Source organism: Anoplopoma fimbria, chromosome 17 (assembly GCF_027596085.1).
Source record: "Anoplopoma fimbria isolate UVic2021 breed Golden Eagle Sablefish chromosome 17, Afim_UVic_2022, whole genome shotgun sequence".
Taxonomy (NCBI): domain Eukaryota; kingdom Metazoa; phylum Chordata; class Actinopteri; order Perciformes; family Anoplopomatidae; genus Anoplopoma; species Anoplopoma fimbria.
Window position 1 is genome coordinate 20,931,727 of NC_072465.1, and position 24,824 is coordinate 20,956,550.

The 24,824-nt window shown below is 39.1% G+C and overlaps 1 protein-coding gene across 1 annotated transcript in view; it reads right to left on the bottom strand.

Annotated features, from left to right (window-relative positions):
• The window catches only part of necab3 (N-terminal EF-hand calcium binding protein 3), a 34,624-nt gene extending 10,188 nt beyond the window's left edge, over positions 1 to 24,436 (bottom strand). Inside the window, exons 1-8 of the mRNA XM_054617585.1 lie at positions 24,311 to 24,436; positions 19,337 to 19,361; positions 10,879 to 10,987; positions 9,252 to 9,277; positions 8,080 to 8,177; positions 6,375 to 6,511; positions 2,950 to 3,071; positions 1,190 to 1,269 (exon numbers count right to left, since the gene is read on the bottom strand). Coding sequence (XP_054473560.1) covers positions 1,190 to 1,269; positions 2,950 to 3,071; positions 6,375 to 6,511; positions 8,080 to 8,177; positions 9,252 to 9,277; positions 10,879 to 10,987; positions 19,337 to 19,361; positions 24,311 to 24,436 — 723 coding nt within the window. The remainder of the gene's footprint in view (positions 1 to 1,189; positions 1,270 to 2,949; positions 3,072 to 6,374; positions 6,512 to 8,079; positions 8,178 to 9,251; positions 9,278 to 10,878; positions 10,988 to 19,336; positions 19,362 to 24,310) is intronic.
• Positions 24,437 to 24,824: the final 388 nt, after the last annotated feature.

The window sequence follows — 24,824 nt, forward strand, 5'->3', positions numbered from 1 at the left end:
TGCTTGTCAGATACACAGATCTACTGAACTCCTCTTAGAAAAGCGTCGTTTCAACATGTTTCGAGTGCACCCTTTGCTCTTTTTGATCATACCAAACGCACAAAGACTTGCTCTGAATAACGCTGCCCAGAAATGTACAATATTTAACATAATAGACAGTTTTTTTCTTGTATTTTTCCCCATTACAGCTGAAACCATTCAAGCACTAAGCTGACACCTTGTCCCAGACATTATAATGAAGACAGAATATTGAACCATTCAAGTGAAACCAATGTGTCCTCAGTAATCTTGTAGCCTTGCAGGCAGGTTTACAGGTAGAGATGTGCACAACATGCAGCACTGTGTGTGTAGCCCAGCTGTGTACTTGTTATTGTTCTAAACACATTAATAATTCTGTGCCCCAAAATGGTTGAAAAGATAATACATTAGGTGTTACTGTTTTGCATATTATCTGCATAATTTGTCACAAGTTGTTTAATAATAAAAATGTTTTTAAAACTGAGGTGGCAGGCCTGTGACAGCTCAGTAAACACTCCGCCTTTGTTATTTCCTCATAAATTGATTCCATTACCTATTTAACACACTTAATTATGTTAATGGCTTCTACATACTGTATTTGTATTCATGGCCAGTTATTCCATCAATCTATGAGAGTCAAAATATTAAAGCTTTGTGCTCATATTTGCTCAACCTTTTAGATTCAATCTGTATTCCGATTAAATGGGAAACTTCCTGACTGGAGACATTACAAACTGGCATGGGATGTGCACCAACAAAAGGCAGGAGGGCTCTATAGCAGTTGATCAAAACTGCCCAGAACATTATTGGTACCCATCTAATGAGCATCAGTGATATTGGTGACAAGAGGTGCCTGAGAAGCCCAAAGGATATTAAATAAATACCCACCCCAGCCAAAGCCTGTTCAATCTGCTGCCGCCTGGCAAGTGCTACAGAAGTATCAGCTGCCGTACCACCAGACTTCAGTGCAGCTTCTTTCCTCAGGCTGCCAGACTCCTAAATTCATTATCCACCCTCCTCCATATAATACAGTTTTGTTTTGTTTTTTGTGTGGTTTTCTCATGTAGCAAAATAGGATTACAGACTGCTTTTCGTTGCGCAACTGTGTTATACAATGACAATAAATTAACCTTTTAAACTTGTAAAATATACGTAAGGAACCACTTCATACCTGACACTCCAGTTTATCCAGCAGTTGCTGCAGCCTGTTGATTTGAGAGCACCAGTTCTCTCCATCTTCCATGCAAACACCTGCAATTACCACAACACTAAATCATCAGAATGTCCAACAACAATAAAACTGTCCCATTTCCATTGTGCATTTTACATTAGACTGGATTTGAGCAGTAGTATGTAGTTCAGTATGCTTTTTACTATCGACATATTTTTTGGAGCAGGAAGACAGGTGCAAGATTTATTTTCTGTGTTTATCATTTGATTGATGTCAAAACAGATGGCTTCCATCAGCTCAAGGATAGAAAACTCAGGAAGCAATTCAGACATGGTTTTATGTGTGTGAAAATGTCTCCTTGAAAAAAATAAATTCCCATTTAGAAATAAAAAAAAAAAGTTTGAAGGATTCAGGGGAAACAATCCTTATGAAAGAAACTACAATTATTCACCCATACAACAATTACTGTACAGTTGCGAATTGTTAACATTGATAGAAAAAGACCTTCAACTCCTAATACAGTTGAATGAAAATTAAATTAACTTTTTGACAGCCAGGGTTGACTCCTTTTCCCTGCGGGCTCAATATCTGATGTTCAGTCTATCGATACTAGTGAAGAAGAAAATAAATGAGGCTCAACATGAAATATTTGTCATTAGAAAATGTCGATGTGATCTTTGTAAGTGAAAAGAGCCCTCAGAGAGAACTTCTAATTATGCCCAATACTTGTAATGACAGTGATGGGAATGATTCATGTCTACACCACTGAACACATTTCCCCAAGGGATGACATTTCATTATTGATATGATTTGAGGGGAATGTTATCATGATGTTTATAGCATGGTGATATTTGTCCAAGCACAAATTGACACAATAGATTTAGAGAGCAACCCGTCACACTGTGGAAACCTAGCCTGCCAGAGGGAAAAACAATCGGCTCAACAATAAGCAACCAAGGACTGAAAAGTAGCTCAAAGTATCGAACTAAAAATGATTATTTTAGCACCCTATATCTAGCAGGGCTGCAGTTGATAACTAAAAAGATGATGGGATGGGAAAAGTTAGCTGTTAACAAGCTAATGTTACCTTTTCTTAATTTGACAGTTTACGTTTATAAATGTTAACAGTGAATCCTGCGGAGAAACATTTTGCGAAACTTGTTCCATGATGAACACAAAACGGCTTTGCAAATGTTTAGTAACTGGAGCTGGTTAAGTCAGCATCGATGTAGACTCACTGTTGGAGGGTTATAACCCACTCCCAAGCATGGGCATTGTCTCATTCGGGATTGATTTAGACTACGAACATGGGATCTAGTCTGCACAAGAGAGATGCTCTTAAGGTAAGAAAATGGTGACTGGTCGGTGTATTAGTATTTTTTACGTTTCTTTTGTTCATTTCTATGATTTCAAAATGGATTTGGTTTACAAAAAATTGCATCATCATGGGAAAAAATAGGGTGCGTCCCCTTGACACGTCAATGGAGAGTTCACTGCCTCCTTTCGGTTTTCAATACAACCCTGGGCATTTACCTAGCAACATCACTGATACCCATGACCTGTTTTTAAAGATCACGTCTCCAGTCGGAACCAACGGGCCCGAAGTTGAGAGACTCAAAAGAGTAGGGAAATGAGTGAGTATTGACAATGCATCAATTGATCTGTCAAGTGTAAGGGGCTAAATTGCCTTTTGGTTTTTTTTAAAAGATGATTAAAATGATTTAAAAAAAAGTTTTTATATAATATAATTTTCTTCCTACCCGTGGTGATGATGCCAGAGCAGGGGTCTGATGGGGACATACACAGGTTGTTATGGATCCTGCGACCACACCGCCTGCCATTCTTCTGTACTGCTGTCAGCTCTGGTGCCTTTACCTCTCTCCTGCTATGACAGCAGCGAATACCCAGTGAGACAAAGATCAGAGAAAAAGACAGCAGCTGTCAGAGGGGTGTGGGCTAAAATAAAATAAAACAAAAATTGAAGATATGTTAGACAGAGGTAGCCACACGAGGGAATAAGGCAGAGGAAATAGGGAGGTAGGGTGCAAGAGAAAGGCTGGGAGAGGTAAGGAAAGATGTATTAATAATTAATTCAAATCAGAAACGGAGATAGGTTAATGTCTGAGAGAGAGATAGAGAGAGATAGAGAGAGAGAGATAGAGGGAGAGAAAAAGAGAGAGACTGAGATAGAAAAAGGGAGACAGAGAGAGAGAGAGACTGCAGTAAATGGTGCAGAGACACAAGAACCAGAGAGAAAGTGTCCAGAATAGAGGTGAAAACATTTAGAGAAGGGCCAGATACACACCACTGCTTATTAACCCACAGGCTAGGTGTTAAGGAGGATGAGCCCTTCAAATATTCACACACACACACACACACACACACACACACACACACACACACACACACACACACACACACACACACACACACACACACACACACACACACACACACTCGCACAAACACAGTCTTGTTTTCATGACTTTTGGGGGCATCACATTGAATTACATTTATTTCCTGGAGACCTACCCTAACTTTAACCACTACCAGCCTAATCCTTACCCTTACCCTAACCTTGAACCAAGTCTTCTCCCTAAAATGTTATGATTAATGTTATGGGGACTTGCAATTGTCCCCATTTTGTCCAAAAGAAAAAAAGAGTCCCCACAATGTGACTTTGTAATCAGACGTATGTCCCCACAAGGCAGTAAAAACACTCCCACACACACATAAACACACAGCTCTGTCATACATGGAAGGTGTTTGCTGCCTGTAAATCCATAGTGTCAAGGGCAGTTATGAGAGTGTGACACTTGATACTCACTCAAAACGTGCGTGTGTATGTGTGTGTGTGTGTACATACCGTGATTTCACTTCCACACGTTTGTTTTTTATTGTTATTGTGTGACTCTCGCTACCTCCTTTTGTGTCCTTCTTTTGCGTGTGCATGTTGTTATTGCTTGTGTGTGTGTGTGCAGCGTCATGCTGACAGCGCAGAGGGAGTGCATTGCTAGGAGGTTTTCATGCTGAGAGCAGCCTGGAGCCCAAAGGCCACTGCAACAGCCATACATCCACTGCAGGGGAGAGAAATAAGCTGTTTGTTGCCAACTCAATATGGCTCTAATTCAGCCCCTCCCAGGACTAAAACATCCCCCCTTCTCTTTCTAGGATCTATATCTGTTTATACAATCTTAAAAGAGTTATTTGTGGAAAAATAGATCCACATTGTGTCCTTGTGTACACCCCTCTCTCTCTCTCTTTTCTGTTTTTCTCTTATCTCAGACATCCATTACATTTTTGTATTCATCTTTCTTTTGCTTTCTTTTTCTCTATGACTCACTTGTTCTGCATTTCAATGCCACCTATACCATCCTTTCACATTCTGCTCCCCCTCTCTGCCTCCGCCAGTCCCATCTCAATAATTCACCTTGGCTATATTCGCTCCATTATTTCTAATAACCAGTGTGGCACCCAGAGGGGAGAGTGACACACGCAGTGTACCAGACAAACTCAGTTGCAAGTTAAATAAATTGGGTGGAAGCCTCTTTGTTATTTAAAATATTCATGTTGAAAGTGTTCGAAAACAATTGGTTGTGGTATTGACCTGTGGTGAGATAGATTTCTACTCATCAAAGGTCCTTGACGGATTGTTCCTCTGAACATCTTCTGCATTGAATTTCTTTAATAGGTGATGCATCCAAGAAATGCGGGGGCCTATAAAAAGGTCTTTGATGAACCACAACGTAAAGACAAAAGTATAAAGTGCAGTTTTTTTCATTTACCATATCCGACAGTCACTGTGTCCCTTCGTGCGGTGACCCACCAAATCCCAAACTGGTGACAGCAATTTAGATATATTTTTATTCAATGAGCTCCATTTACATTTAATGAAAGTGAGGCTTTTTGACAGAAATATTTAATTTCAAGCAGTCTGCCTATTAGTGATTACTGTTTGAATTACTGTTTGAATTACTGTGAGAATGAAGCAGAAGTTTTGTGCTGAAAGAAATACCTTGAAAGAAAGGCCTCTGGAGGTGGCACTGATTAGTTGGAAATCCTTTCTGCTTCGACCAAGGCTGACTTCACTGACGACATTTTAATTATTAACAGCATAGTTGTCGTGCTGCAATGCTTTAAAAGGCTGCTTTCCCGCATTACTTTGATGATATGGTGTAGTGGAACACCAACGTACAGTATATTTAGTAAAGTGTTTTGTTTTGCTGATTGTTGTCTGGCAAGGCTATGGAGGAATTTGCATATCAGTCGATCAAACTAAATGACACTTCTCTTCATCGGTCCTCAGACATCAGCCTCAGCGTTCTTCACCTCCATTGTTTTTGTGTATGTGGAAACAGTGTTGTGTCTTACTGCTTACAGTGTTACAGACAGTATGTAAAGTGGCATTTCCTCTTGTTTTTATACTGTATAGAGTGCAACAAAAGATTTACTGGGATATACATATCCTGTTTTAAAACATATCACTCTGGGGGCTACATTATTAGGTTACAAAGAGAAAATTCTCCTTATTGTCCCAATCATTCCAACAGAGCTGGGTAAATTGTTACCCTCTCTAGAAATGTTTAAAAATATTTTAAAATCCAAACAATGTTGATGCTTACTTAGCCTCTGATTCCTGTGAGTTGTGCTTGGTATGTTTGATATTATATTGAATCTTTCTTGTTAAATATAGGATAATAAAAAATAAAAATAAATCAAATCCTCATATCTAAACAACAAAACAATAGGTTTCATTTTGTAACTTCCACACTCTGCTCTGCCAAATCCCTAATGGGTATGATAAATAAAAAAATGGATTTATGAGAACGACCATGGTCCTTTGTTGTTAAGTTCAAGCACCTTCCCTGTTACAGAAAAACACAATCAACTGTTTTTGGAGAGACCCAGAGTTTTTGTTGCAGTATAAACACATCACATTTCTTCCAGCTTTGGCATTGAAAGTACACACAAGCCTTATTTTGTCCTAATTCATTATTGTAACCTAGAGACCTGACAGTAAATCAGAATCTTGTCAGCTAACTTGAAAAATCCTATTTATTTCAATCCTCTTTATTAAGGCCCTCATCAGGTTGAGAATTGTTTAAGACTATAGTTTAGTATAGATTATGTCTTGGAATCTGCATAAGTAAGACACAGTACAGACGTGTCATATTGCAGTACTAACGGGGCAGGGCTGCTCTGCTCTTCCACAGCCTCCATGGCACACTGCAGGGACCTCTGTAGAGACAGCAGCTGACTGGACGTCTCTCTTAGCATGAACCTGGTGACAAACTGGCCCAACACACTGGAACCCTGGTACTCCTGAGAGACACACAGAAGGAGAGGTTAGAGCACATGATGTTCAAACAGAAACAACAATAAAATCTCAAAAGACAAGACAGACTGCAGAGATGGGAAACGAGAGAGAGAGATAATTTGATAGCTTTTCAGAAAACAACCACAGGTAGACCTACTAGTGAAATGTGTGACAGCAGCAATTAAATGGGCTAATTAATTCTCTGAATACATACATTATTCAGTACCACACATCCAAATTCCAAGGTGGAGGAACTTCATCATAATTGCCGCTCGATTCCCCAAACACAAACGTGATTACGCACTCTCATAGGAGTCTTGTTCATGCAGTGTGCTAATGAAGTAACAGTGCAGTAGTTCTCTGTTCAAACTTATAATGACAAGTAGCCTCAACTGAAAATGCGTCACGTGATTACAGTCCAGAGCACTTCATGACAGACCACAGCTGCTAACTAGCGATTGCACAATGCTCTATGGATTTCCCAACTCTGATGGCTTTAAAGACGAGCCAACAAGGTGATCTAATTAGGATAGGATGCATAATTATTCTGCACACATCTCCTCTTCTCTTCTCGTTTAGCATCCATTGCTTTTTTTTCTGTGGTATTACAATTCAAATCCCTGAATCAAGGTTGTTACCTAAAATAGTCTGATTGAGGTGATTTTTAAACTAAATGATGTATTTACTGGGAAGCAAAATGTAAGGCTTCTTTGGAGTTTTAAACACACTGGAATATCAAGTGAATAGTTTTTCTGCAATAGTAACATGATTAATATATATATATATAATGTCAAAATACAGAGATGGCAGGTCTAACCAGCACTAAGCTACATTAGCAAAAATCTGAGAGAAAACATTTCAATGAATACCTAAATGTTTTGTATCAAGAGTGAAACATGTTGTCTGTCCTACTAAGGGAAGACTTATCCAATGACTCTTAAAAGAATAGTCCTATATTTTGGGAAATGTGCCTTTTTCCATCTGGCCGAGAGTTAGATGAGAAAATTGATACCAGTCTCTTAACTATGCAGCAAATAACAGGCTACCACCGACAGCCTGTTAACTTAGCTTAGCACGGATACTTCAAACAGTGGGAGACACCTAGCCAGGCTCTGTCCAATGTAGCTACTTAATAACACGTTGTCTCGTATGAACACAAACAAAATAGTTAACAGATTTCTCAACCATTGGACAGAGCAAAGCCACTGTGTCCCTCTGTTTCCGCTCTTAGCGCTAAGTTAAGCTAACAATTTCTGTACATGAATTGAATCTCCTTTAACTCTTGGCAAGAAATTGAATTTGCATATATTTGCAACAATGTTGGACTATTCCTGTAAAATCAAGCCTAATACACTAGCAATATAATGGAAGTTTATTGAAGTGTTTTGATTCCTCTTTTGTTAACTGATCATTTTTGGGAAACTTGGCGCAGCATTGGCTCCATCTGTGCATGCCAGTAATTCCTGGCACAAAACTAAGAATATTTGTTGCACAGACCCCAGACTTTGTGCATGTGTGTTTTGTGCTATATCAGCTTTATCTAAAGTAAATTCCCATAAAACTAAAACCTTACCTCTTTAGTTTTATCCATTGCCTTTAAAATGGCCACATTCAGGCTCTCCAGAGCTGAAAGTACATTGAGATACTCCCCCAGGTGCTCAGAGAAATAATCTAATAGAAAATAGGAAAAAAGCTGTCAGTGTCATTGTAATGCCAGAACAGTCAGAAGTTTCTTTTGATTTATGACAGTTTGGAGACAAACTCTTATATGTTGCCCTGAGAGATTCCAATAAAAGAAGATCATGACAAACGCAATGAGGATATCTTAGACATGGGTAAAAATAGCCATCTTTAGTTTTATTAACAACTCCAGTTGGAAGCATTTGATGTTTACATGCCTATGTGTCAGTTACACTCAATGCTCCCCATGAAATTGATGCTGTATTGATTAACCATCATATTAATCACCTAGTGTTACAACAATAGCTCGTCAAAGTACAGTTGGTGACGGGAATAAGGATGAATTTGATACCAAAAATAACCAACTGATAAAGAAACTCCTACACATGCCATTAATATTAATATTTATTTAAATGAATCAAGGTAAAATGATGTGTGGTGGAGGTGCTTCAAACCAAAACAGTAAAGCAGAGGAAGACTTTGACCTTAGATAGTCCAAGGTTAATGGATCAGCAGCACCTTTTACACTGCTCTTACTCAGATTCAATTAAGCTATGCACCTGAATTTTACGGCTCTCAGAAAGACTCGGTCAAAAAAGAAGACCACTCAACAACTAGAGAACTAAATCTGAGACAAGCGGAACATTCTCTCATGGAAAACAGTCAACTTCTATTGACGTCAGATGGAAAAGATGCCATTTCCATTCAATAAATTATGCAGAAGTTTTATTCTGGGTACTACTGGTATTTACGGGTCTCTGCCCTATTTCTTCACTTCATTCAGGCCATCTGACACTCACATGCATTTTAAAGTTGCTAAAAAATAGGTCAATAGATCTGTGCCATTTGTTTTGGTGGATTTTCTCATCCAGGTCCCACCGAGAAAGCGTATAAGCGCATTTCCCAAAATGTTAAAGTATTGCCTTAAAGTTTTTCCATTCACTTCAAAATGTGGACTCACATTAAGACAAAAATAACTGATGTTGGCGAATTTTTTGGACAGCAGTTTTACAGAAATTAAAGTATGACAACACATTAAATCAGACAAAGAACTTTCGTACCAACCTGATAGCTTGTCAGTGTCCAGATTGCTGAAGCACAGAACACAAGAGGAGATAAAGTATTGAGAAAATGAATTAGGGAAATTCAAAGTCATGCTGCCCTTTATTTCTGATAGATAAGCTGTGTGGCTTAAAACTGTGTGAATATTACAATATTAGAAGGACACCGAAAAAAAAAAAAAAAAACTGCAAATCATTAAAACGTAAGTCTATAATATGCAAATCTTGAGATATAGTTTTCTTGATAAAAAGCCTGCATGTTAAAGCAATCTTGAAGATTTTGCATTGAAAATTGCTTTGTCTATGCCATGTCTACATTGGAGGCTAAATTGTTGTCAGTTTGATAAAGGCGGCACGATAGCAGAAATGAAAGGTTCCCCTGTTGTTTTATGGCACTATAGAGGTCATTTTCAATAATTACTGTTGTTAGAAAGCACACACAGCGTCTGTGGAAAAAACAATGCTTGTCTTTTTTTTCAGATGTAAATTTCCATTTTGATAGTGACAATGAGTGTCCACACATCTTTGTTGCAGGCTATCATTACAATGAGCAAAGATTATATTTATATTGTTTATGTGTTTTCAATGGAAAGGGTATATTGTCTGTGCTATTTCACTTTGAACATCAACACTAAAGCCTTTAAATGCTTTTTTTTGTCTCAGAAGTGATATTATATTATTAAAAGTACTGTTATCAGCACAAGCGTGTCCTTTAATTAGACATCAGAGCTCTGTTCATGCCAAATGCCTCAAAGCTTGGAGCGTCATAGAGGTCTGAGGGCTGGTGTGTCCCATCAGTCCCAGCGTAACAGCATGTCCAAAAGCAATTTATCACACAGTGATGGAAAAACTGGCAACAGAACAAAACATAAAAGCAGAGTTGTTACTGTAGCCAGACACTATTCTCACTCTAATTGGTTAGGTATACAAAAGAAAAACATACAAAGCAAACTAATGCTTGTGCGTGGGTTTGTTTATGATTGCAATTTCCATCCTGTTAGACTAACACAGAGACTTGACGATCACAGTGAATTCATTATTTTACCTGAGCTGATACATTGGGTTTGACAGCCGAGTTGGAAAAAGACTGGCTTAAGCTTTCAGCGTTAGTACAAAGTAAAAAAGCATATGGTGAGAAAAACAAGGTTGCAAATGTCTCATGAATACAAATCTTTAATCTGCCAAAGATAACAGAGAAGAACTGGCTTTAAAGAGAGGATGGAAAGCATTACATATACCACGACAGGGGAGAAATGGTCTTTTTCCTCTGTGGCTGCTGTGAGTTAAACATTCTCTGCAGACCAGTGATTTCAGCAGCAACCCTCGGGCTTATTACTCTGATTGCATTTGCGGGCTTTGTAGGTTTTGAAGTGGCTGGTACAGTCCACAGTATTTGATATCCAAAGGAAGGGGGTAAACATTAATTCAGCCTGCTTGAGCTTAGCTGCAGGGCTCATTTTTACTGAAGACCTCCCTCCAGCTGTGAGACATTTAGCCTGTAACAGATGACTTAAAAAGGAACACATTAACTGTGAAACAAATGAAACAACTGCACACATTTAATACCGCACTTGTAATTTTTCACCAAGAGGGATTCAAATCAGAGCTCATAATAATCAACAAAAACTCACTTATTTTGTCGGCCATCTATGGAGTAGAAAAGCTCCTGCAGCTCCTCAGTTGTCAGGATCCCGTCGGCAAAGTAAGCATTGAACTCCTCAAATGAAAGCTTGCCATCATCTGAAGCACAGAGTACAACATACGTATAGGCCAACATCAGTACAGAAATAACCATAAATATTAATAATTATAAGGGTGTAACGTAAGTGTGTTGCCTCTAGATCGCACAGTCCTGATAATCAACACCTCATGGGAATCACGATTTCAATTTACAATCATATAAAGACACAAAACCAGTAAATGATCAAATTTTGAGGCGCTGGAACCAGAGCCAGTTTGACATTTAAACAATTAACCTATCAACATTCAAAGTAAATGATCAAAAATTCATTGTTATTTTCTGTCAGATTGACACAGCACTGACTGGTAGCATGCCCTTTAACATAAAACTCAAATGTTATCTCAACGTTATGCTGTATGTATAAAAAAATGACAATCCTTATCACTAAAATTGTATTACTACAACAACTGTGCAGAAACATTCCACTAACTATGAATTTAAAATGGAAGAGGCCACATATTGTCAGCCGATTGTATTTTTTCTCCTTCCCCTCAAACTAGTTAGCTGTTAGCACAGCTTGTTGTGACAGACAAGGCACAGAATAATCGGCAGCAGAAGATGAATTGTCATCTGTGAAGAAGTGCGCCTTGGTGAGACTCCGTCTGTATCAGTCTGTCTACTGGCCAAAATTATAGATCAGTCAGCAGTTATCCTGGCAGAGAGAAACTGCTAGATGTTTCAGTCCTCACAAAAAGAAAGGAGTCCGCACAAACAGATAGATTGAAGTCTGCGGATATTTCTGAGCCACAACAGACACTTGGGCAATCAGAAGTAGGTAGTAAGACACTCAATCTGTCAATGTGTGAATGATCAGAGTGATAAAATGGAGTCAAGTTGACACAAAGACAAATGACTATGACTTTATTGAATCAGGTTAACGGAGTGGTTTTGTCACAGAGGGTCTCAGTAGCTGTCTCTGAGCCAAAGAAAGTCATCTATCCATGTCATTGCTTCACCCAAAAAGGAACTATCACCGCTCATGTTCTGCCCTCTGAGTGCAGAACGACTGTTGGCTTTAAACTTCATTGTTGGCTTGAGTTATCTACCCACATAATGACCCCGTCTACACAAAGACGACATAAAAGGAGAGCAGTTTAACATGCCACGGAGTTCCAGTTGGCTGACTCGGCAGAGCTGAAAACTCAAGGGCAAGCTCGGAGACCATCTGTTCAGCTGGAGCCTGTGACACCTCTCATCCTCACCTCTGACCAGAATGTGTAAAGTGCTGGCACTTTGGCTTATTTTCTCTTTTTTTCAGATTGTCTTTTTCATTTTCATTTCATATTTATTTGAAAAGGACAAATACAATAAACATAAATAATGCCTGCTCATTTTCATTGCCCGTCCTTTAAAATAACAAATATAAAAACATGTCCACAGGCTACAAGGTTAAAGTATTTGGTACATTTTGACCTTATATGAACATTCAAATATATACAGCACATGTTCACTGCCACCTAGACATCTGTCCTTCTCTTTCAAAATGACTGATAGAGCCTCAGCTTCTTTTGAGCAGCAAATGATTTGTATTTTAGAGCCATCTATGGTCAATCTTTGGTTTCTATTGTGCATGCTTGACACAGACTGAACTGTCCTTGAGCACAAAGAGAACATTATGTTTATTCTTAAGGTGAAGGCCATCCTGTTAGTGAGGCTCCATCTTTTTCTTGAAAATGCCCACTTAAGCTAGAGGGTACAAGTATATTGTTGACACGTGCAAAATTAAACTCTTCAGTCCATGTTCTTTGCCTCAGTCGTTTACCAAAATTAAGAGCGGACATATTAAGAAATATAAGCACAGTAAGTAAATAAAAAATATATAAATTAACTTGGCCATTAATAGGCAGAAGCCAGATCTGACTGCAGTCAATGTTTGTCCTATTTCAGCATACTACATGAACGCGCAGCCTCAGAAAACTACACGTTATTTACAAATATTTCCCTATTGTAGAAATGGCTCTTAGGCATCCTATCCGTATATGGGTATAGGTAATAACATGATTTTTTGGGAAAGCGTTATTCATGCAATAATATCATACATTTTAAGCCTTTTATACTTATTTAATGCAGTTTAATTTTGATGCCATCTGTAGTTAGTTTGTGGATCTGGGACTAAAGATCCTTCCACACATATTTGTCCTTTTCTCAGAGTGTTGTATTTGGAAGGCTTCCTATATTTGGCGTGCCAAGGCAGCAGTTATGCTCAGAAGTGACATTCTTGATAATCAGTTTGATGGACGACTGATGACTACCAGCAGTCTCTTCTATTCCCTTTGACAGTTCTGGGTCTAATGTCTTCCTCATGACAGAAGATGGCCTACAACAAACACACAAGCCTCCCCGGGGCATCTATATGTCTTACTTCCTCTATTATTAGAAAGTTTTGTGATCCCTTCTTGTCACTGTAATGACTACAGGGGAAGCCTTTCCCGAAGTACTGGATTCTCAAGATTTGCACGTGGGCAACGTTGTGAAACGGTTGCGATTAGGTTTGGGAAATAAAACCATTTAGCTAGAATTAGAAAAACACCGCCCTTAGAAGACTTTTTGCATCCTTTTCTAATAACTACGATGGATTTATATTGGAGTTTCTTAACTGCCAAAGCCACATCAGTAGATCATTTATTAATAAAAGATCTTCCTTAGTGTAAACAAATAATGTTTTTGGTTAGCTTGGAATGAGCCTTTCATATCTTCGTTTCTTCCCTTTACGGAGTAAGCCATGTTGCACATGTTGTTTCTACAGTAGCCCAGAACGGACAAACCAAACAATGACTCTAGAGAGAGACTTTCACGTTTCTACATCACCTGAAGGCCAGGGTGGGTTCTCCGACACACTTGGAAAGGGAGCGGTGACAGAGGAGAATTCAGATCGTTCATTATCCTCACGGCAAGACGGCACTAAATCTTATACACTGTTCCTTTAAATGTCAAACAGCAATACTGCTTTCAATTTCACCCAGATCCTCCAGGGATGATGGTGACAGGTGGCATCGAAATATGGCATTAAAAGCAGCAGGAAAATGAAAATCCACAGTCGGATGAGGGGATTATGTGTTCGCTATCTGAAGACTCATACCTGTTGGCCTTCTCTCATTCCCAATTGATGCATCCTCACTTCAATCACAGGCATCTCTTTTGATGCCTTGAGGGCATGGGGGGATTGATGCAGCGCTTATTTGCCAAATGAGACAACCTTGGTCATTCAAGCATCATTCTGAAGTGACGTTTATCATTTATGACACTTTAAGCAGCTGTATTATTTTATACCCTGCCTCTATTGGCTTTACTGTTCTGCACAGATTTGTTGTCTTTTATGTAACAGTTTGTCATGCTTTGGGTCAAGACCCAACATGAGGTCACTTGTTAAGCATAAAGGATCTAGGAAGATTTCTAGAATTTATATATTGATATTCTTGAACATTTCTTGCCCCAAACATGCCACAATTAAACAGTTCATAAGCTTTCTCTCTCTCCCTCACAGCTTGCATACTCTCAGATAATGTGATATAGTTGAAACTGTATTTATCTCCAATGTATCACTACATTTATGCATCCTGCTACAGTCCTATCAGAGCAGCAGCAGTAATCAGTGCCTAAACAGATTCCCAACCCAAATGCCAGCTGATGCCTCTAGATTGATAAATCATTAATGCATGGCCCAACAAAAAGGAACACACGTGGGTTCTCTAAGTAGATCACAGTTTCCGATAACACACATAATATACACATTATGCATATTATGAACACGACTTATGAAGCATTGCTCCTGTCGTGTTACCAGTTAATGTGAAGCTATTCCTGGAGCATTTTCAGGGAACAAAACCAGTTTCCTTGGAAATAACTTAATCATAGTCTGCAAATGAATAATATCTCTGCATCAGCGATTGTTGTTGACCTGGTTTAAAAGGAAACAGGAGCTACTTAAACAAGCAAAATACGTTTGTATGTATTGTTCACTAAAATTAGACTTCAAAGTTTTAATATAATTTTTCATGATATATAGTGCAGTTTTTTTCAATTTAAAATGTTTATTACTGAAAATGCCAAAAAAGACAGAAAAGCTGAAAGGGTAACAATAAATGAATCATTTTGCATGTTTAGTGATTTCTAATATCAAGAAAAAACTCAAACATCTAACACCGACGACGGGGTAGAATCCAAAGCAGTAAGAAATAATGAGGCTTAACTCCCAACCACAACCATTTATCGTTGGAGCAGTTTTTCTCAGCAGTTGTTATACTTGAAAAATAATAAACCGCCAGTAGCAGAGAATATTCGGCAGAGAATATTCCCAGCACATCTGAGAAAGAAAGGCAAACCATGTAACTGTGTCAAATACTCCTTTAATTCATTCATCCATCTTCCGTAACCGCTTATCCAGTTAAGGGTCGCGGGGGTGCTGGAGCCGATCCCAGCTGTCAATGGGCGAAGGCAGGGTACACCCTGGACAGGTCGGCGGCCTATCACAGGGCTGACATATATAGACAGACAACCATTCACACACCAACGGCCAATTTTAGAGTCGTCAATCAACCTAAGGTACATGTCTTTGGACTGTGGGAGGAAGCCGGAGAACCCCGAGAGAACCCACGCTGACACAGGGAGAACATGCAAACTCCACACAGAAGGTTGTCTAGCCTGGGAAATGAACCCGGGCCCCTCTTGCTGTGAGGCGACAGTGCTAACCACTATACCAGCCCCATCCTCCTTTAAATGGAACCAAAATGAAAGCCTACGCACAGCACATTGTCACACAGAAAATTCTATTAAAAGAGCAAAATAAAAGTAGCTATAAATCATATTTGAGCCAAAAGCAATGTGCTTAAATTGCTTTTTTAATACTCTGCCAGAAAATTCACTTAATTTCAAGGTGAGAAAAATGTTAGACAGACTAAGGCTGGTGAAATGTGCTAATTCCGCATTCTGAGACAGCTCTTTTGTGGTCTTTTCTCCTTAAAAAAAAAAAAGTCAGAATACTCTAAACAAAGTGCTCACAAGACCGGAGTAAACAAGAGTCAAATGAGTAAATGAGGAAGTCCTGTAAAGTAGGGCACAAAGTAGGACGCACTCTTATCTCTCCAAAAGGTTAGTCCCATTGCAGCCTCTCCTAAGTGGTTCATAAATTCCCATGAATGCATCACAGCTTCAAAAGCAACACGCATTGCTAAGGGAGTTGGGTGTTGTTTCTTCATGGCAAACCCCTATGCACTACTGTACACCTAAACCATTGTAGATTCTGGTATTCTTATTACTGATGCTCTACTTAAGATGTGTTCCACCAGGCCATCTGTGAGGAAAGCTGTGATACAAGCTGTCTTTGCATATCCATATCTTGATTTAAGCCTCTATGCTGCTCTTAGATTATATATCCAAGTGCTTCTCGTCTCTCCACCTCACTAATTGTCTGAAGCTTTTCCTCCACGTTGGAGCAGGTGTCAGGCGTGACGAGAGGTTCGTTTAAGCTGAGGAGCAAAAAGAGGACATGATCTCTCCAGCTATAACACTGGAAAGTGTTTTATATATTTATAGGAAATATGAATATCAGGATAAAGAATATAATTTCCCCACTATATTTCAAGTTTATTTTTTATCCAGATTGACCTGCTTTTAAAAGCTAAACTTTAAATCTCCATAACAATTTCAAACAAGATTGCTGATCTGTGACCATTTTGCCAATTAGGTTGTTAGAGTTGGTTTTATGTAGGCTGGCTCATTATCCCATTGCTTTCATGCACATGGGTTATATTAAAAGCATATGCCTGGCCCACAAAACGTCAATGAACGTGAACTGGGTTTAATTTAATTCTTCACAGTTCTTTACAATCAGCTCTTATCTTGGAGAAAACGATCCTACCGCAATGTCGGCTCGCTAGCTTCTTCCACAGCTTTCATCTCTATCTGTCTTTGTCAGTGGAAGTAGTGTGCTCAGTTGATATCGAGATGGTTTGATTTAATTCAGTGGTTGAATGTGAGGCAACAAGGACAGGACCAAAAGCAGACAAAGCAGTTCAGGGGTTTATTGATCAGATTAGTACGGCTATCTATCTGGATTGTTTTGTCAAACTACAATTTTCATGGCCAAGGATGAAGTTTGATACTGGTACTAATTGATTTTATTTGGGCACTTGAGTGCAGGGGAACAACCTGTTAACTCAATACTGACGAATTATCAAAACAAGTTGAATGGCAAATGTGTTTGTAAAATACATCTTTCAGGCACAGAGCAACATAAGCATTCATTTGGAGCCCAGAAAAATATAATACATGGACCTTGAGTTTGGACTGTTTTGTCATATTACTCATTCTAGCCCTCATCTTGTTTCTCCCGGTCAGTCAATACAAATTTCTAACATTGTGCAGTTAAATCAGTACATTATATTTCTTTCAACTACGGACATGTTTTAAATACAATACTGATAACACATTGTAGTGCTGTGGACCTTTCTTTGTTTTGTTGTCACTACATTACTCAGTCTATAATCCCAGTGGTGTTCATTGCTGAAAGATGAAGAGCAGTGAATATAGGGCAGTATATATCTTCTTTGTGTTTTCCTTTCATATAAACGCGCCTCCTCCTCTCACCATCCTTTCCTCACGACTTGTTCAATAATGGTAGTCATCTCAACTGAGCTCATTATAATACAAATCTGACAGTGGATTCATGCAAAATTCATGAGTCTTGTCAGGCTTCAAGTTATCAATTGTGTCCGTACCACAGTGGTCCCGACCAATCGGCGTCCTGTAAGGAGCTACTGGCAGCTAAGGGAGCCATTAAAGTGTGTGTGACACCTTGGTATGGTTCTTTATTCAATAAACTGAAAAAAGTTACCCGCACAGTCTAACACGATTTCAACAGGATCATTCTGTGCCATCATCACAGCAGGATAGTCCCAACACAGAAAAAAAGTCAAAGAGACAGTTCAGTCACAATTTTCTGGGACTCCTGGGGAATCTCCAAAGGCAAGACAGTCACTCAAGTAAAATAATATGAGACAGCTTGAGGGAAGGTAGGTACAAAAGAAGAGCAATTTAATCACAATACAACTCCCAGAATGGTTTTTACATCGTAGACTGATGATATATAGCAATGGAAGATGATCCAGGGGGTATTGAGACAAATTGTAACTTGCAGTACCCTTAAGGCCCCTTTGAAATAAAATACATTTTACAGGTTCATTGCAGGACAGGAGTAATGACATCCTGGTTGATATAAATGTTGGCGCTTACCAGTGTATTCTGTGTCATTTCATGCCATATTCTGATTGATTGGTTTGTAGACATAATCATAACAGCAGTCATATAGTTAGAATTCAGAGACTGTCTTTGGTGGCAAAAAACTCTAAATTGGCCGGGACATTTAATGCATAGGTGGTGGGAGAATGTAACTATATTTACTAAAATACTGTCCTTTAGTAAAATTTTGAGATACTTGAAATTATATGTGTATTTTCATTTTATGCTACTTTATACTTCTACTCCACTACATTCTGGATGCCAGTTATGTATCTTTTACATTACATTTGTCAGACTTAATTACTTCCTACTTTCTGCCAATTCAGGACTAACAATTGTATCAGAGTATTATCTACATTGTAGTATTGAGACAGAAGTCCTCCAAAAAAAGGTGGTGGTTTTATAAAGGTGGTTCATTTAAATTTGCATTTGTTTTGTAACCAGTCAATATCCTTTCAGTTTTTTCTTATGGTTTGTATTTTGTTTCAGGTTACTAACAATACTTTTCACTGCTTATTTTCTTTTTCGGTTCAGTTTTAGTTCACAATAATTACCGTGTTTTGATCTGGCAACCAAAAATTGCACAGTCCATAAATACCAATCCGCCCACTAACCTGCTTTAAGGTACTAAACATAAGCATGAATTTAAGGAAACTGTGTTATATTTACTCAAAGAAAAAAATACTTGCCAGCAAGATGTGTACGTTTATAAATGTCTATGAGCAGTAACCTTATTTGCAATTGCTAATAAAGTCATGTAATCAGTGATTCACAGCTATAAAGATAACTTGGCTCAGCCTGCTTTAACATGACCCATATTCATTTGTAAACAGCACCCAGTCATCTGTGTCGACGCTGTCAGAGAGGTGCTTTATTTGTGTGACACATTCTTCCAGTCATGGCTCTAATCCAGCATCTGAGCATCATTTTAATTGGGCGGAGAGACTCTTTGGAGCGTGAGGAGGAAAGGAGCTTCACTTGAAGAGTCATTTATGCAAATTATTTATTTCTCAGCCCAGATTAGTTGAGGCATAATAACAAGTAGAAGAATGTGGGGAAAACAAACAAGCATGCATCGTAAACATTTCATCAACAAATATGTGTTTACTCACCGTTTTTGTCTGCTCGGCGGAAAATCTGAAATAAAGAGAGGAGAGTGGAAATGGTTATTACCTCTAGCCAAGCATCACTAAAAGGGTTCTTGCAATAAAATAGGATTGTCAATTAGGAATGATGTCAATTTTGTCAAAAAGCGTCTGCTGATGAAGGTAAATTGTATTGCTGCACCAAACAGAAACACCTGAACATTCACAAATAGTCTGGATGTGTGAGTTATGTAAGGTTGAATGCCAGTTTGTAGTATGTGTCAGTTCTAAAACACATTTAATTATCACTTCTGGAGGCTGAAGAGGCTGAAGGCTGTCGAGTTGCAAAGAGTCTTTGTATTCAATATTTTTGCAGGTTCCTCAGTCATGAAAGCGGCTCAGAGGAAAAGCAAAACGAACTGAGGTGTTTGGGATTAAGGTGTTTGGTTTATTATTATATTCCTTTATTGATTTGATTAAATTCCATTAGGATGTAGTTATTTTGGATGGGGATCAAAATAAACAATTAACAGGCCACAAGCCTCAGTCATCAATAACGCCCATAGTATAGATTCAGGCAGGAACACGAGGCCAGCTGGTCTCTCCGAGCACTAACAACCTCCGAGCAGAGCAGTCTATTTTAAAGCTTGACTCCAAGTATCAGTCCCTACTACAGCTGCTTCCTCAGGCTCCTGTTATGGCTAACTGTGTTCACTGGCCTGTGGCTGGAACTGCAGGATGAAAAACACCACCTCTCCAGGCTTCACCCATATGGGATTCAACAGACCATTTTTACTGGAGACATGTCAACATGTTATAGGGGGAAAAGCACAAGTGCAAGTGATAACACTAACGATGGGTGAATTACGGTTATGTGCCGTGCTAGCATGCATACTGGCTCATTTAGCGGCACGCTTAAATTACACAGAGCCATTGTTAGTGTTATTATTTAAACCTTTGCCTGTCCTGCTTTGACAAGACGCAAAATGTGCCGTGAAAAAGGCGACCATGATGAGGAGGTTTCTGCATGAGAAAAAAGGATAAATGGACAATTAGAAATAAAATTACCACCTCAAAAACTACCAGAAAATTGAATTTGCAATCAAATCAAAACATCTTTTATGAGCTTCACTAAGCTCCTTTTATATAGCACATATAAACTGTTCAAATACTTTAAAGTCAGATTGTGTGCAGCAGGTTTTCTTATTGTATAAAGTGCATGACCCCTGAAGAATGACGAATACGACAAGGACTGGTTGACTTTCGAGCAAAGCCAAAACACGCTTTCGCTGATCTGTTTCTGATGAGAAATTTACGGTGTGATCTATACTCCTCTGATTGTATGACTGGTCTGGAGTCGGCATGGATTATTGTATGAATTGCCATGGAGATTTACGATGTGTCGGATGATAAAAAGCCTATTTTCTATCAAAGGTTTAAACATTCACAACCACAAATGACAGCAAATGTACAACAACGCCTTGATACAGATCGGCTAAAATCAACAATAGAATGAATTCAGTATGGGCGAGTGACTAACACTGGGAAAGTAATGTGGTGGCTGATCTGAAAAAGACACAAAGCCATACAATATGGCTTATGGCTGACCATGTTAGGGGTGTTAGACAGCCTTTGAAACGGACGGCCTCCTGGTCAACAGCAGAAAGAGTTCCAGTTTTCAATTTTTTCAGAAATAACATATACAACATGGTCTTAAAAGACAGAAATGCAGCTGAAAGCAAGAAAAAAATTGGGAGTTTTTCACTCCAAATGATATTTTCCCTTACCAGGGGAATTTCTGAGAATCTTATAACGAGGCAGCCACTCATGTGATCAGGCAGGTTTTAAATAAGTCCCTATTGTAACCATAATCACTAAACCACTTATCTAGACTGAAAAAAAAAAGGTCAGTGCACCCAAAAGGCCTATTATAATCATCCACTGGATTGTTAAGCTGCGCACACAGGTACGGTGGATCAAAGTAGGAGTAGCTCTTGAAAACCACAGATGTTTACAGACGACAGTTTGAACGATCAGCTTTGTTTTCATGTCCAATAAGTGGGTACGATAATTGGACTAAATCGAGGAAAATGCTCCATTATGAATCACTGTCATCTGTTGTCCCTGTGACCCAATGTGACAACATTACAGCCGGTGACTACATTGTTATCAATTGCAAAAATTATGAAAATAAGAGAATAAAAAAACACAATTATCCAAATTCCACTGTGTGCAGAGTTCAATAACAAAAACAAAGTTAACATGCAGAAAAAAGTCTAAAACTAGAATTTTAAACCCACATATTTTGTTTCAACCTATTCATTTATACTTCTGTTTTTCTGCATCAATTCAGCACTATAACACACTATCAACTCTATATTTCTTAAACCATCAATTTAATTAGACTATGACAAATGCAACCATCTGCAACTCAAATACGACATTTGTTGCTTCGATAATTTGTTTAAGATTTCTGTAAGCAGCGTAGTTATAAATCAGAGGGACAAAATACAACTCTAGCATGAATAAATCCAACTTGAAAGCAACTTTGCCATTAAATTGAAGAAATGTGATCTGTTCCTTCCTATCGATTCTATTCCTCTCCCTCAGTTTATTTCCATAGGTAGCGGTCAGGACTGACATGTTTGTCAGCTTTGAACTACAGGTTATTAATAACAGCAGAACCTGCCCCTCACTTTCATTTCCCGTAGGTCAACAAGCTCACGGTCGGCACTTCTGCCCTCTGTCTGTCGATGTCTGTCTCTCCACAGCTTCAGTCCTGACTAATAACCACAGCTAGGTCATTTCAAACCACTTCACAACACAATCATTGCTCTGCTTTGTGATTCGCCTGTCTACACTCCAAGGTGACTTTAAAGCTGCAAATTACTGCCAGTGTTTTTTAATGAAGTGAAATGCTGCTTTTAATAGCATGATGACAGAAGATTCTGACCCACCAACCCTCCTTTTTCACAGCATGAATCTAGCAGTAGTCTTTTCATCCCCCTCTTTGGCACTGTAACACGCTTGTTTGTTGTTTTTGGATGGGGTGGGCTCTCCAGTATCAGGAGACGATAATACATCATTTACAGCAAGCCCAAAAAGACGTCAGACCATGCTTCGCAGAGCGCTACTCTTCTGATGTGGTGGTGGCAGGTGTTAAGACAGTGGGTTCTCTCAGACTCTGCTGACACACTGGTTTGTGCAGAGCTTTAGATGTGTTTGAAAAAAAGAAGAAACAGGAGCTTGTGATCATATTTTATTGAATATGTTCTATACTACATTTTTCCTGGGGATTCTGAGTGATTTACTGAGATATTCCTTCTGTTTCCTCACATTCCTCAAAAGCAGCAAAGCAAGAGCAGAGGGAGAAAAGATGAGAGGGAGGACAGCGATAAGAGAGTGAGTGAGAGAAAATCTGAGAGAGTTCTGGATGATGGAGCAAGCCTCAGAAATGCAGATCCACTGAATACGCAAAGCAAACACACTGGAGAAAAAGAAGCAACAATGTGGATAATAAGACCACCTCCAATGACCAGCTGATCATTAGCTGTCCCTGGCAGGCTTTGAACAGGTTCTTTTTTGAGGCTTTGCTTTGGGACTCACTCTGGGGATGTTAGTTAAATACTGTGAATCTGCATCTCTGACATTACTGACTGGCTCATTATCGTGTGTAAAGGACTCCATATCGACTGTTGATGTATTGATCTCTCTCTCTGCATGTTTTTATCAAATGACATTCTGCCAAATGTGATGGCGTCCTGCTTTAGACTAGGCTGTCTGTGTACTGCAGCCTTAGTGACGGAGTAGACAGTTAGTAAGAGCTCTGATTTGGACACATCATTGGCCCACTAACCCAGAACATGAAAGTATGTGAAGGATGGATTATGACTGTGGTGATGGAAAGTTTCTGCTGCAGCGCTGCAGGTTAATCAGACAGTGGGTGCTGGTCTTTTAAACTCCAATTGAGATAGGTGTTAGTGTGTGCGTGTGTACTTTGAGATCGGGTAGGGTGATATGGGAAACTTTGAATATCACAATACTTTTGACCAATAGTCTTGATACCGATATTATAAAGGTTTGACTATTAGTGCTTTTGCTAAATATTTAAACAATGAGGATTTGGTTAAATGAGCATTAGTAATGTGGATATAATGACTAAGTGGGTAAAGGCAAATGATAGAACAGCTAGAACAGTATGGTAAGTTCAGAGAATAACATCACTTTACTGTAATGCAGCTAAGTGACAACCCTAAGGTGCTGAAATATAAAGCTAACGTGGAAATGCCAAAAAACTGCAGTGCTTCAAATGGCCAATGAGGCTGCAGCCTGGTAAAAAACAGGAAAAAGATACACGTATGTGATGTTATGATATCACAAGTCTTTTGATAAAACATAAAAAGATTGTTTCTGTGTGTGTGTGTGTGTGTGTGTGTGTGTGTGTGTGTGTGTGTGTGTGGTATCTGTTGTTGCATAACACTTTTGAGAGTGCAGAGGTGTTTGTGCACGATGTGTGTGTGTTCAACAAAAAGAGGAGAACCTCCAGCAGTCCCTAAAACCTGTCCTACTGTGAGAGCTTAATTTATCATGCAGAGGCAGCAGCTGCAGCTCTTCATCACACACACACACACACACACACACACACACACACACACACACACACACACACACACACACACACACACACACACACACACACCACTTAGTGCCAAACACTGAATTATCAATTGGTGTTTGATGAGGTATACAAGAGAAAAACAATTGCTAAAACATTTCTGTTTCCACATTTTTGAAATAAAAAGAAAAGAACACAAAGTCAGAATTCCACACTTTACACACTTTACACAGTTAGCCCATTTAAACAAAACCATGAGAATAACATTAATAACAGTAAATAGCTAACATATTTAATAATTTGATGGACAAACACCACTTTTTTTTTTTTTTTTTTTTTTTTTTTTTTTAACTGCGACAACAGAGGAAGAGAGTCGATGCACTCACATCATGAAAGATAGAAAGCCCTTGTCCGGCGCTGTGCTGCGGCTGCTGTTGCTGCTGCTGAGCCCGAAGATGCTTCTGTTTGGCCGACTGCAGGCACATAGTGATCATCTCCGTACAAGCCAGCATCTTTGAAACGCGTCGAGACAAACAGACAACCTAGATCGGGTGGATCGGTCAAACTGTTGAAGGCTGAAGCAAAGTGACGGAGGTGGTGTGGAGGAGAGGCGGGCTGCAGGTGTGACAGATACCAAGAGGAGGCAAAGAGCAGGCGGAGGACTCGGGAGATGCTCTGCAACTTTGTGGTGCGCTGCAGAGCAGAGCTGCCCAGCCAATCACAGCCCTCCTCCCTCCTGCTGGAGCCGCTGTGATTGGCTCGTTTATCCGCGCCGGGCATCTGGAGCAGAGCGTTAACTTCTTAAAATAAGATAAAATAAAATAAGATAATCCTTTATAGTAGGGACATTTGTTTACACAGCAAGAGTAAAAACAAGAGACATAGTAAAAGAAAGACAAG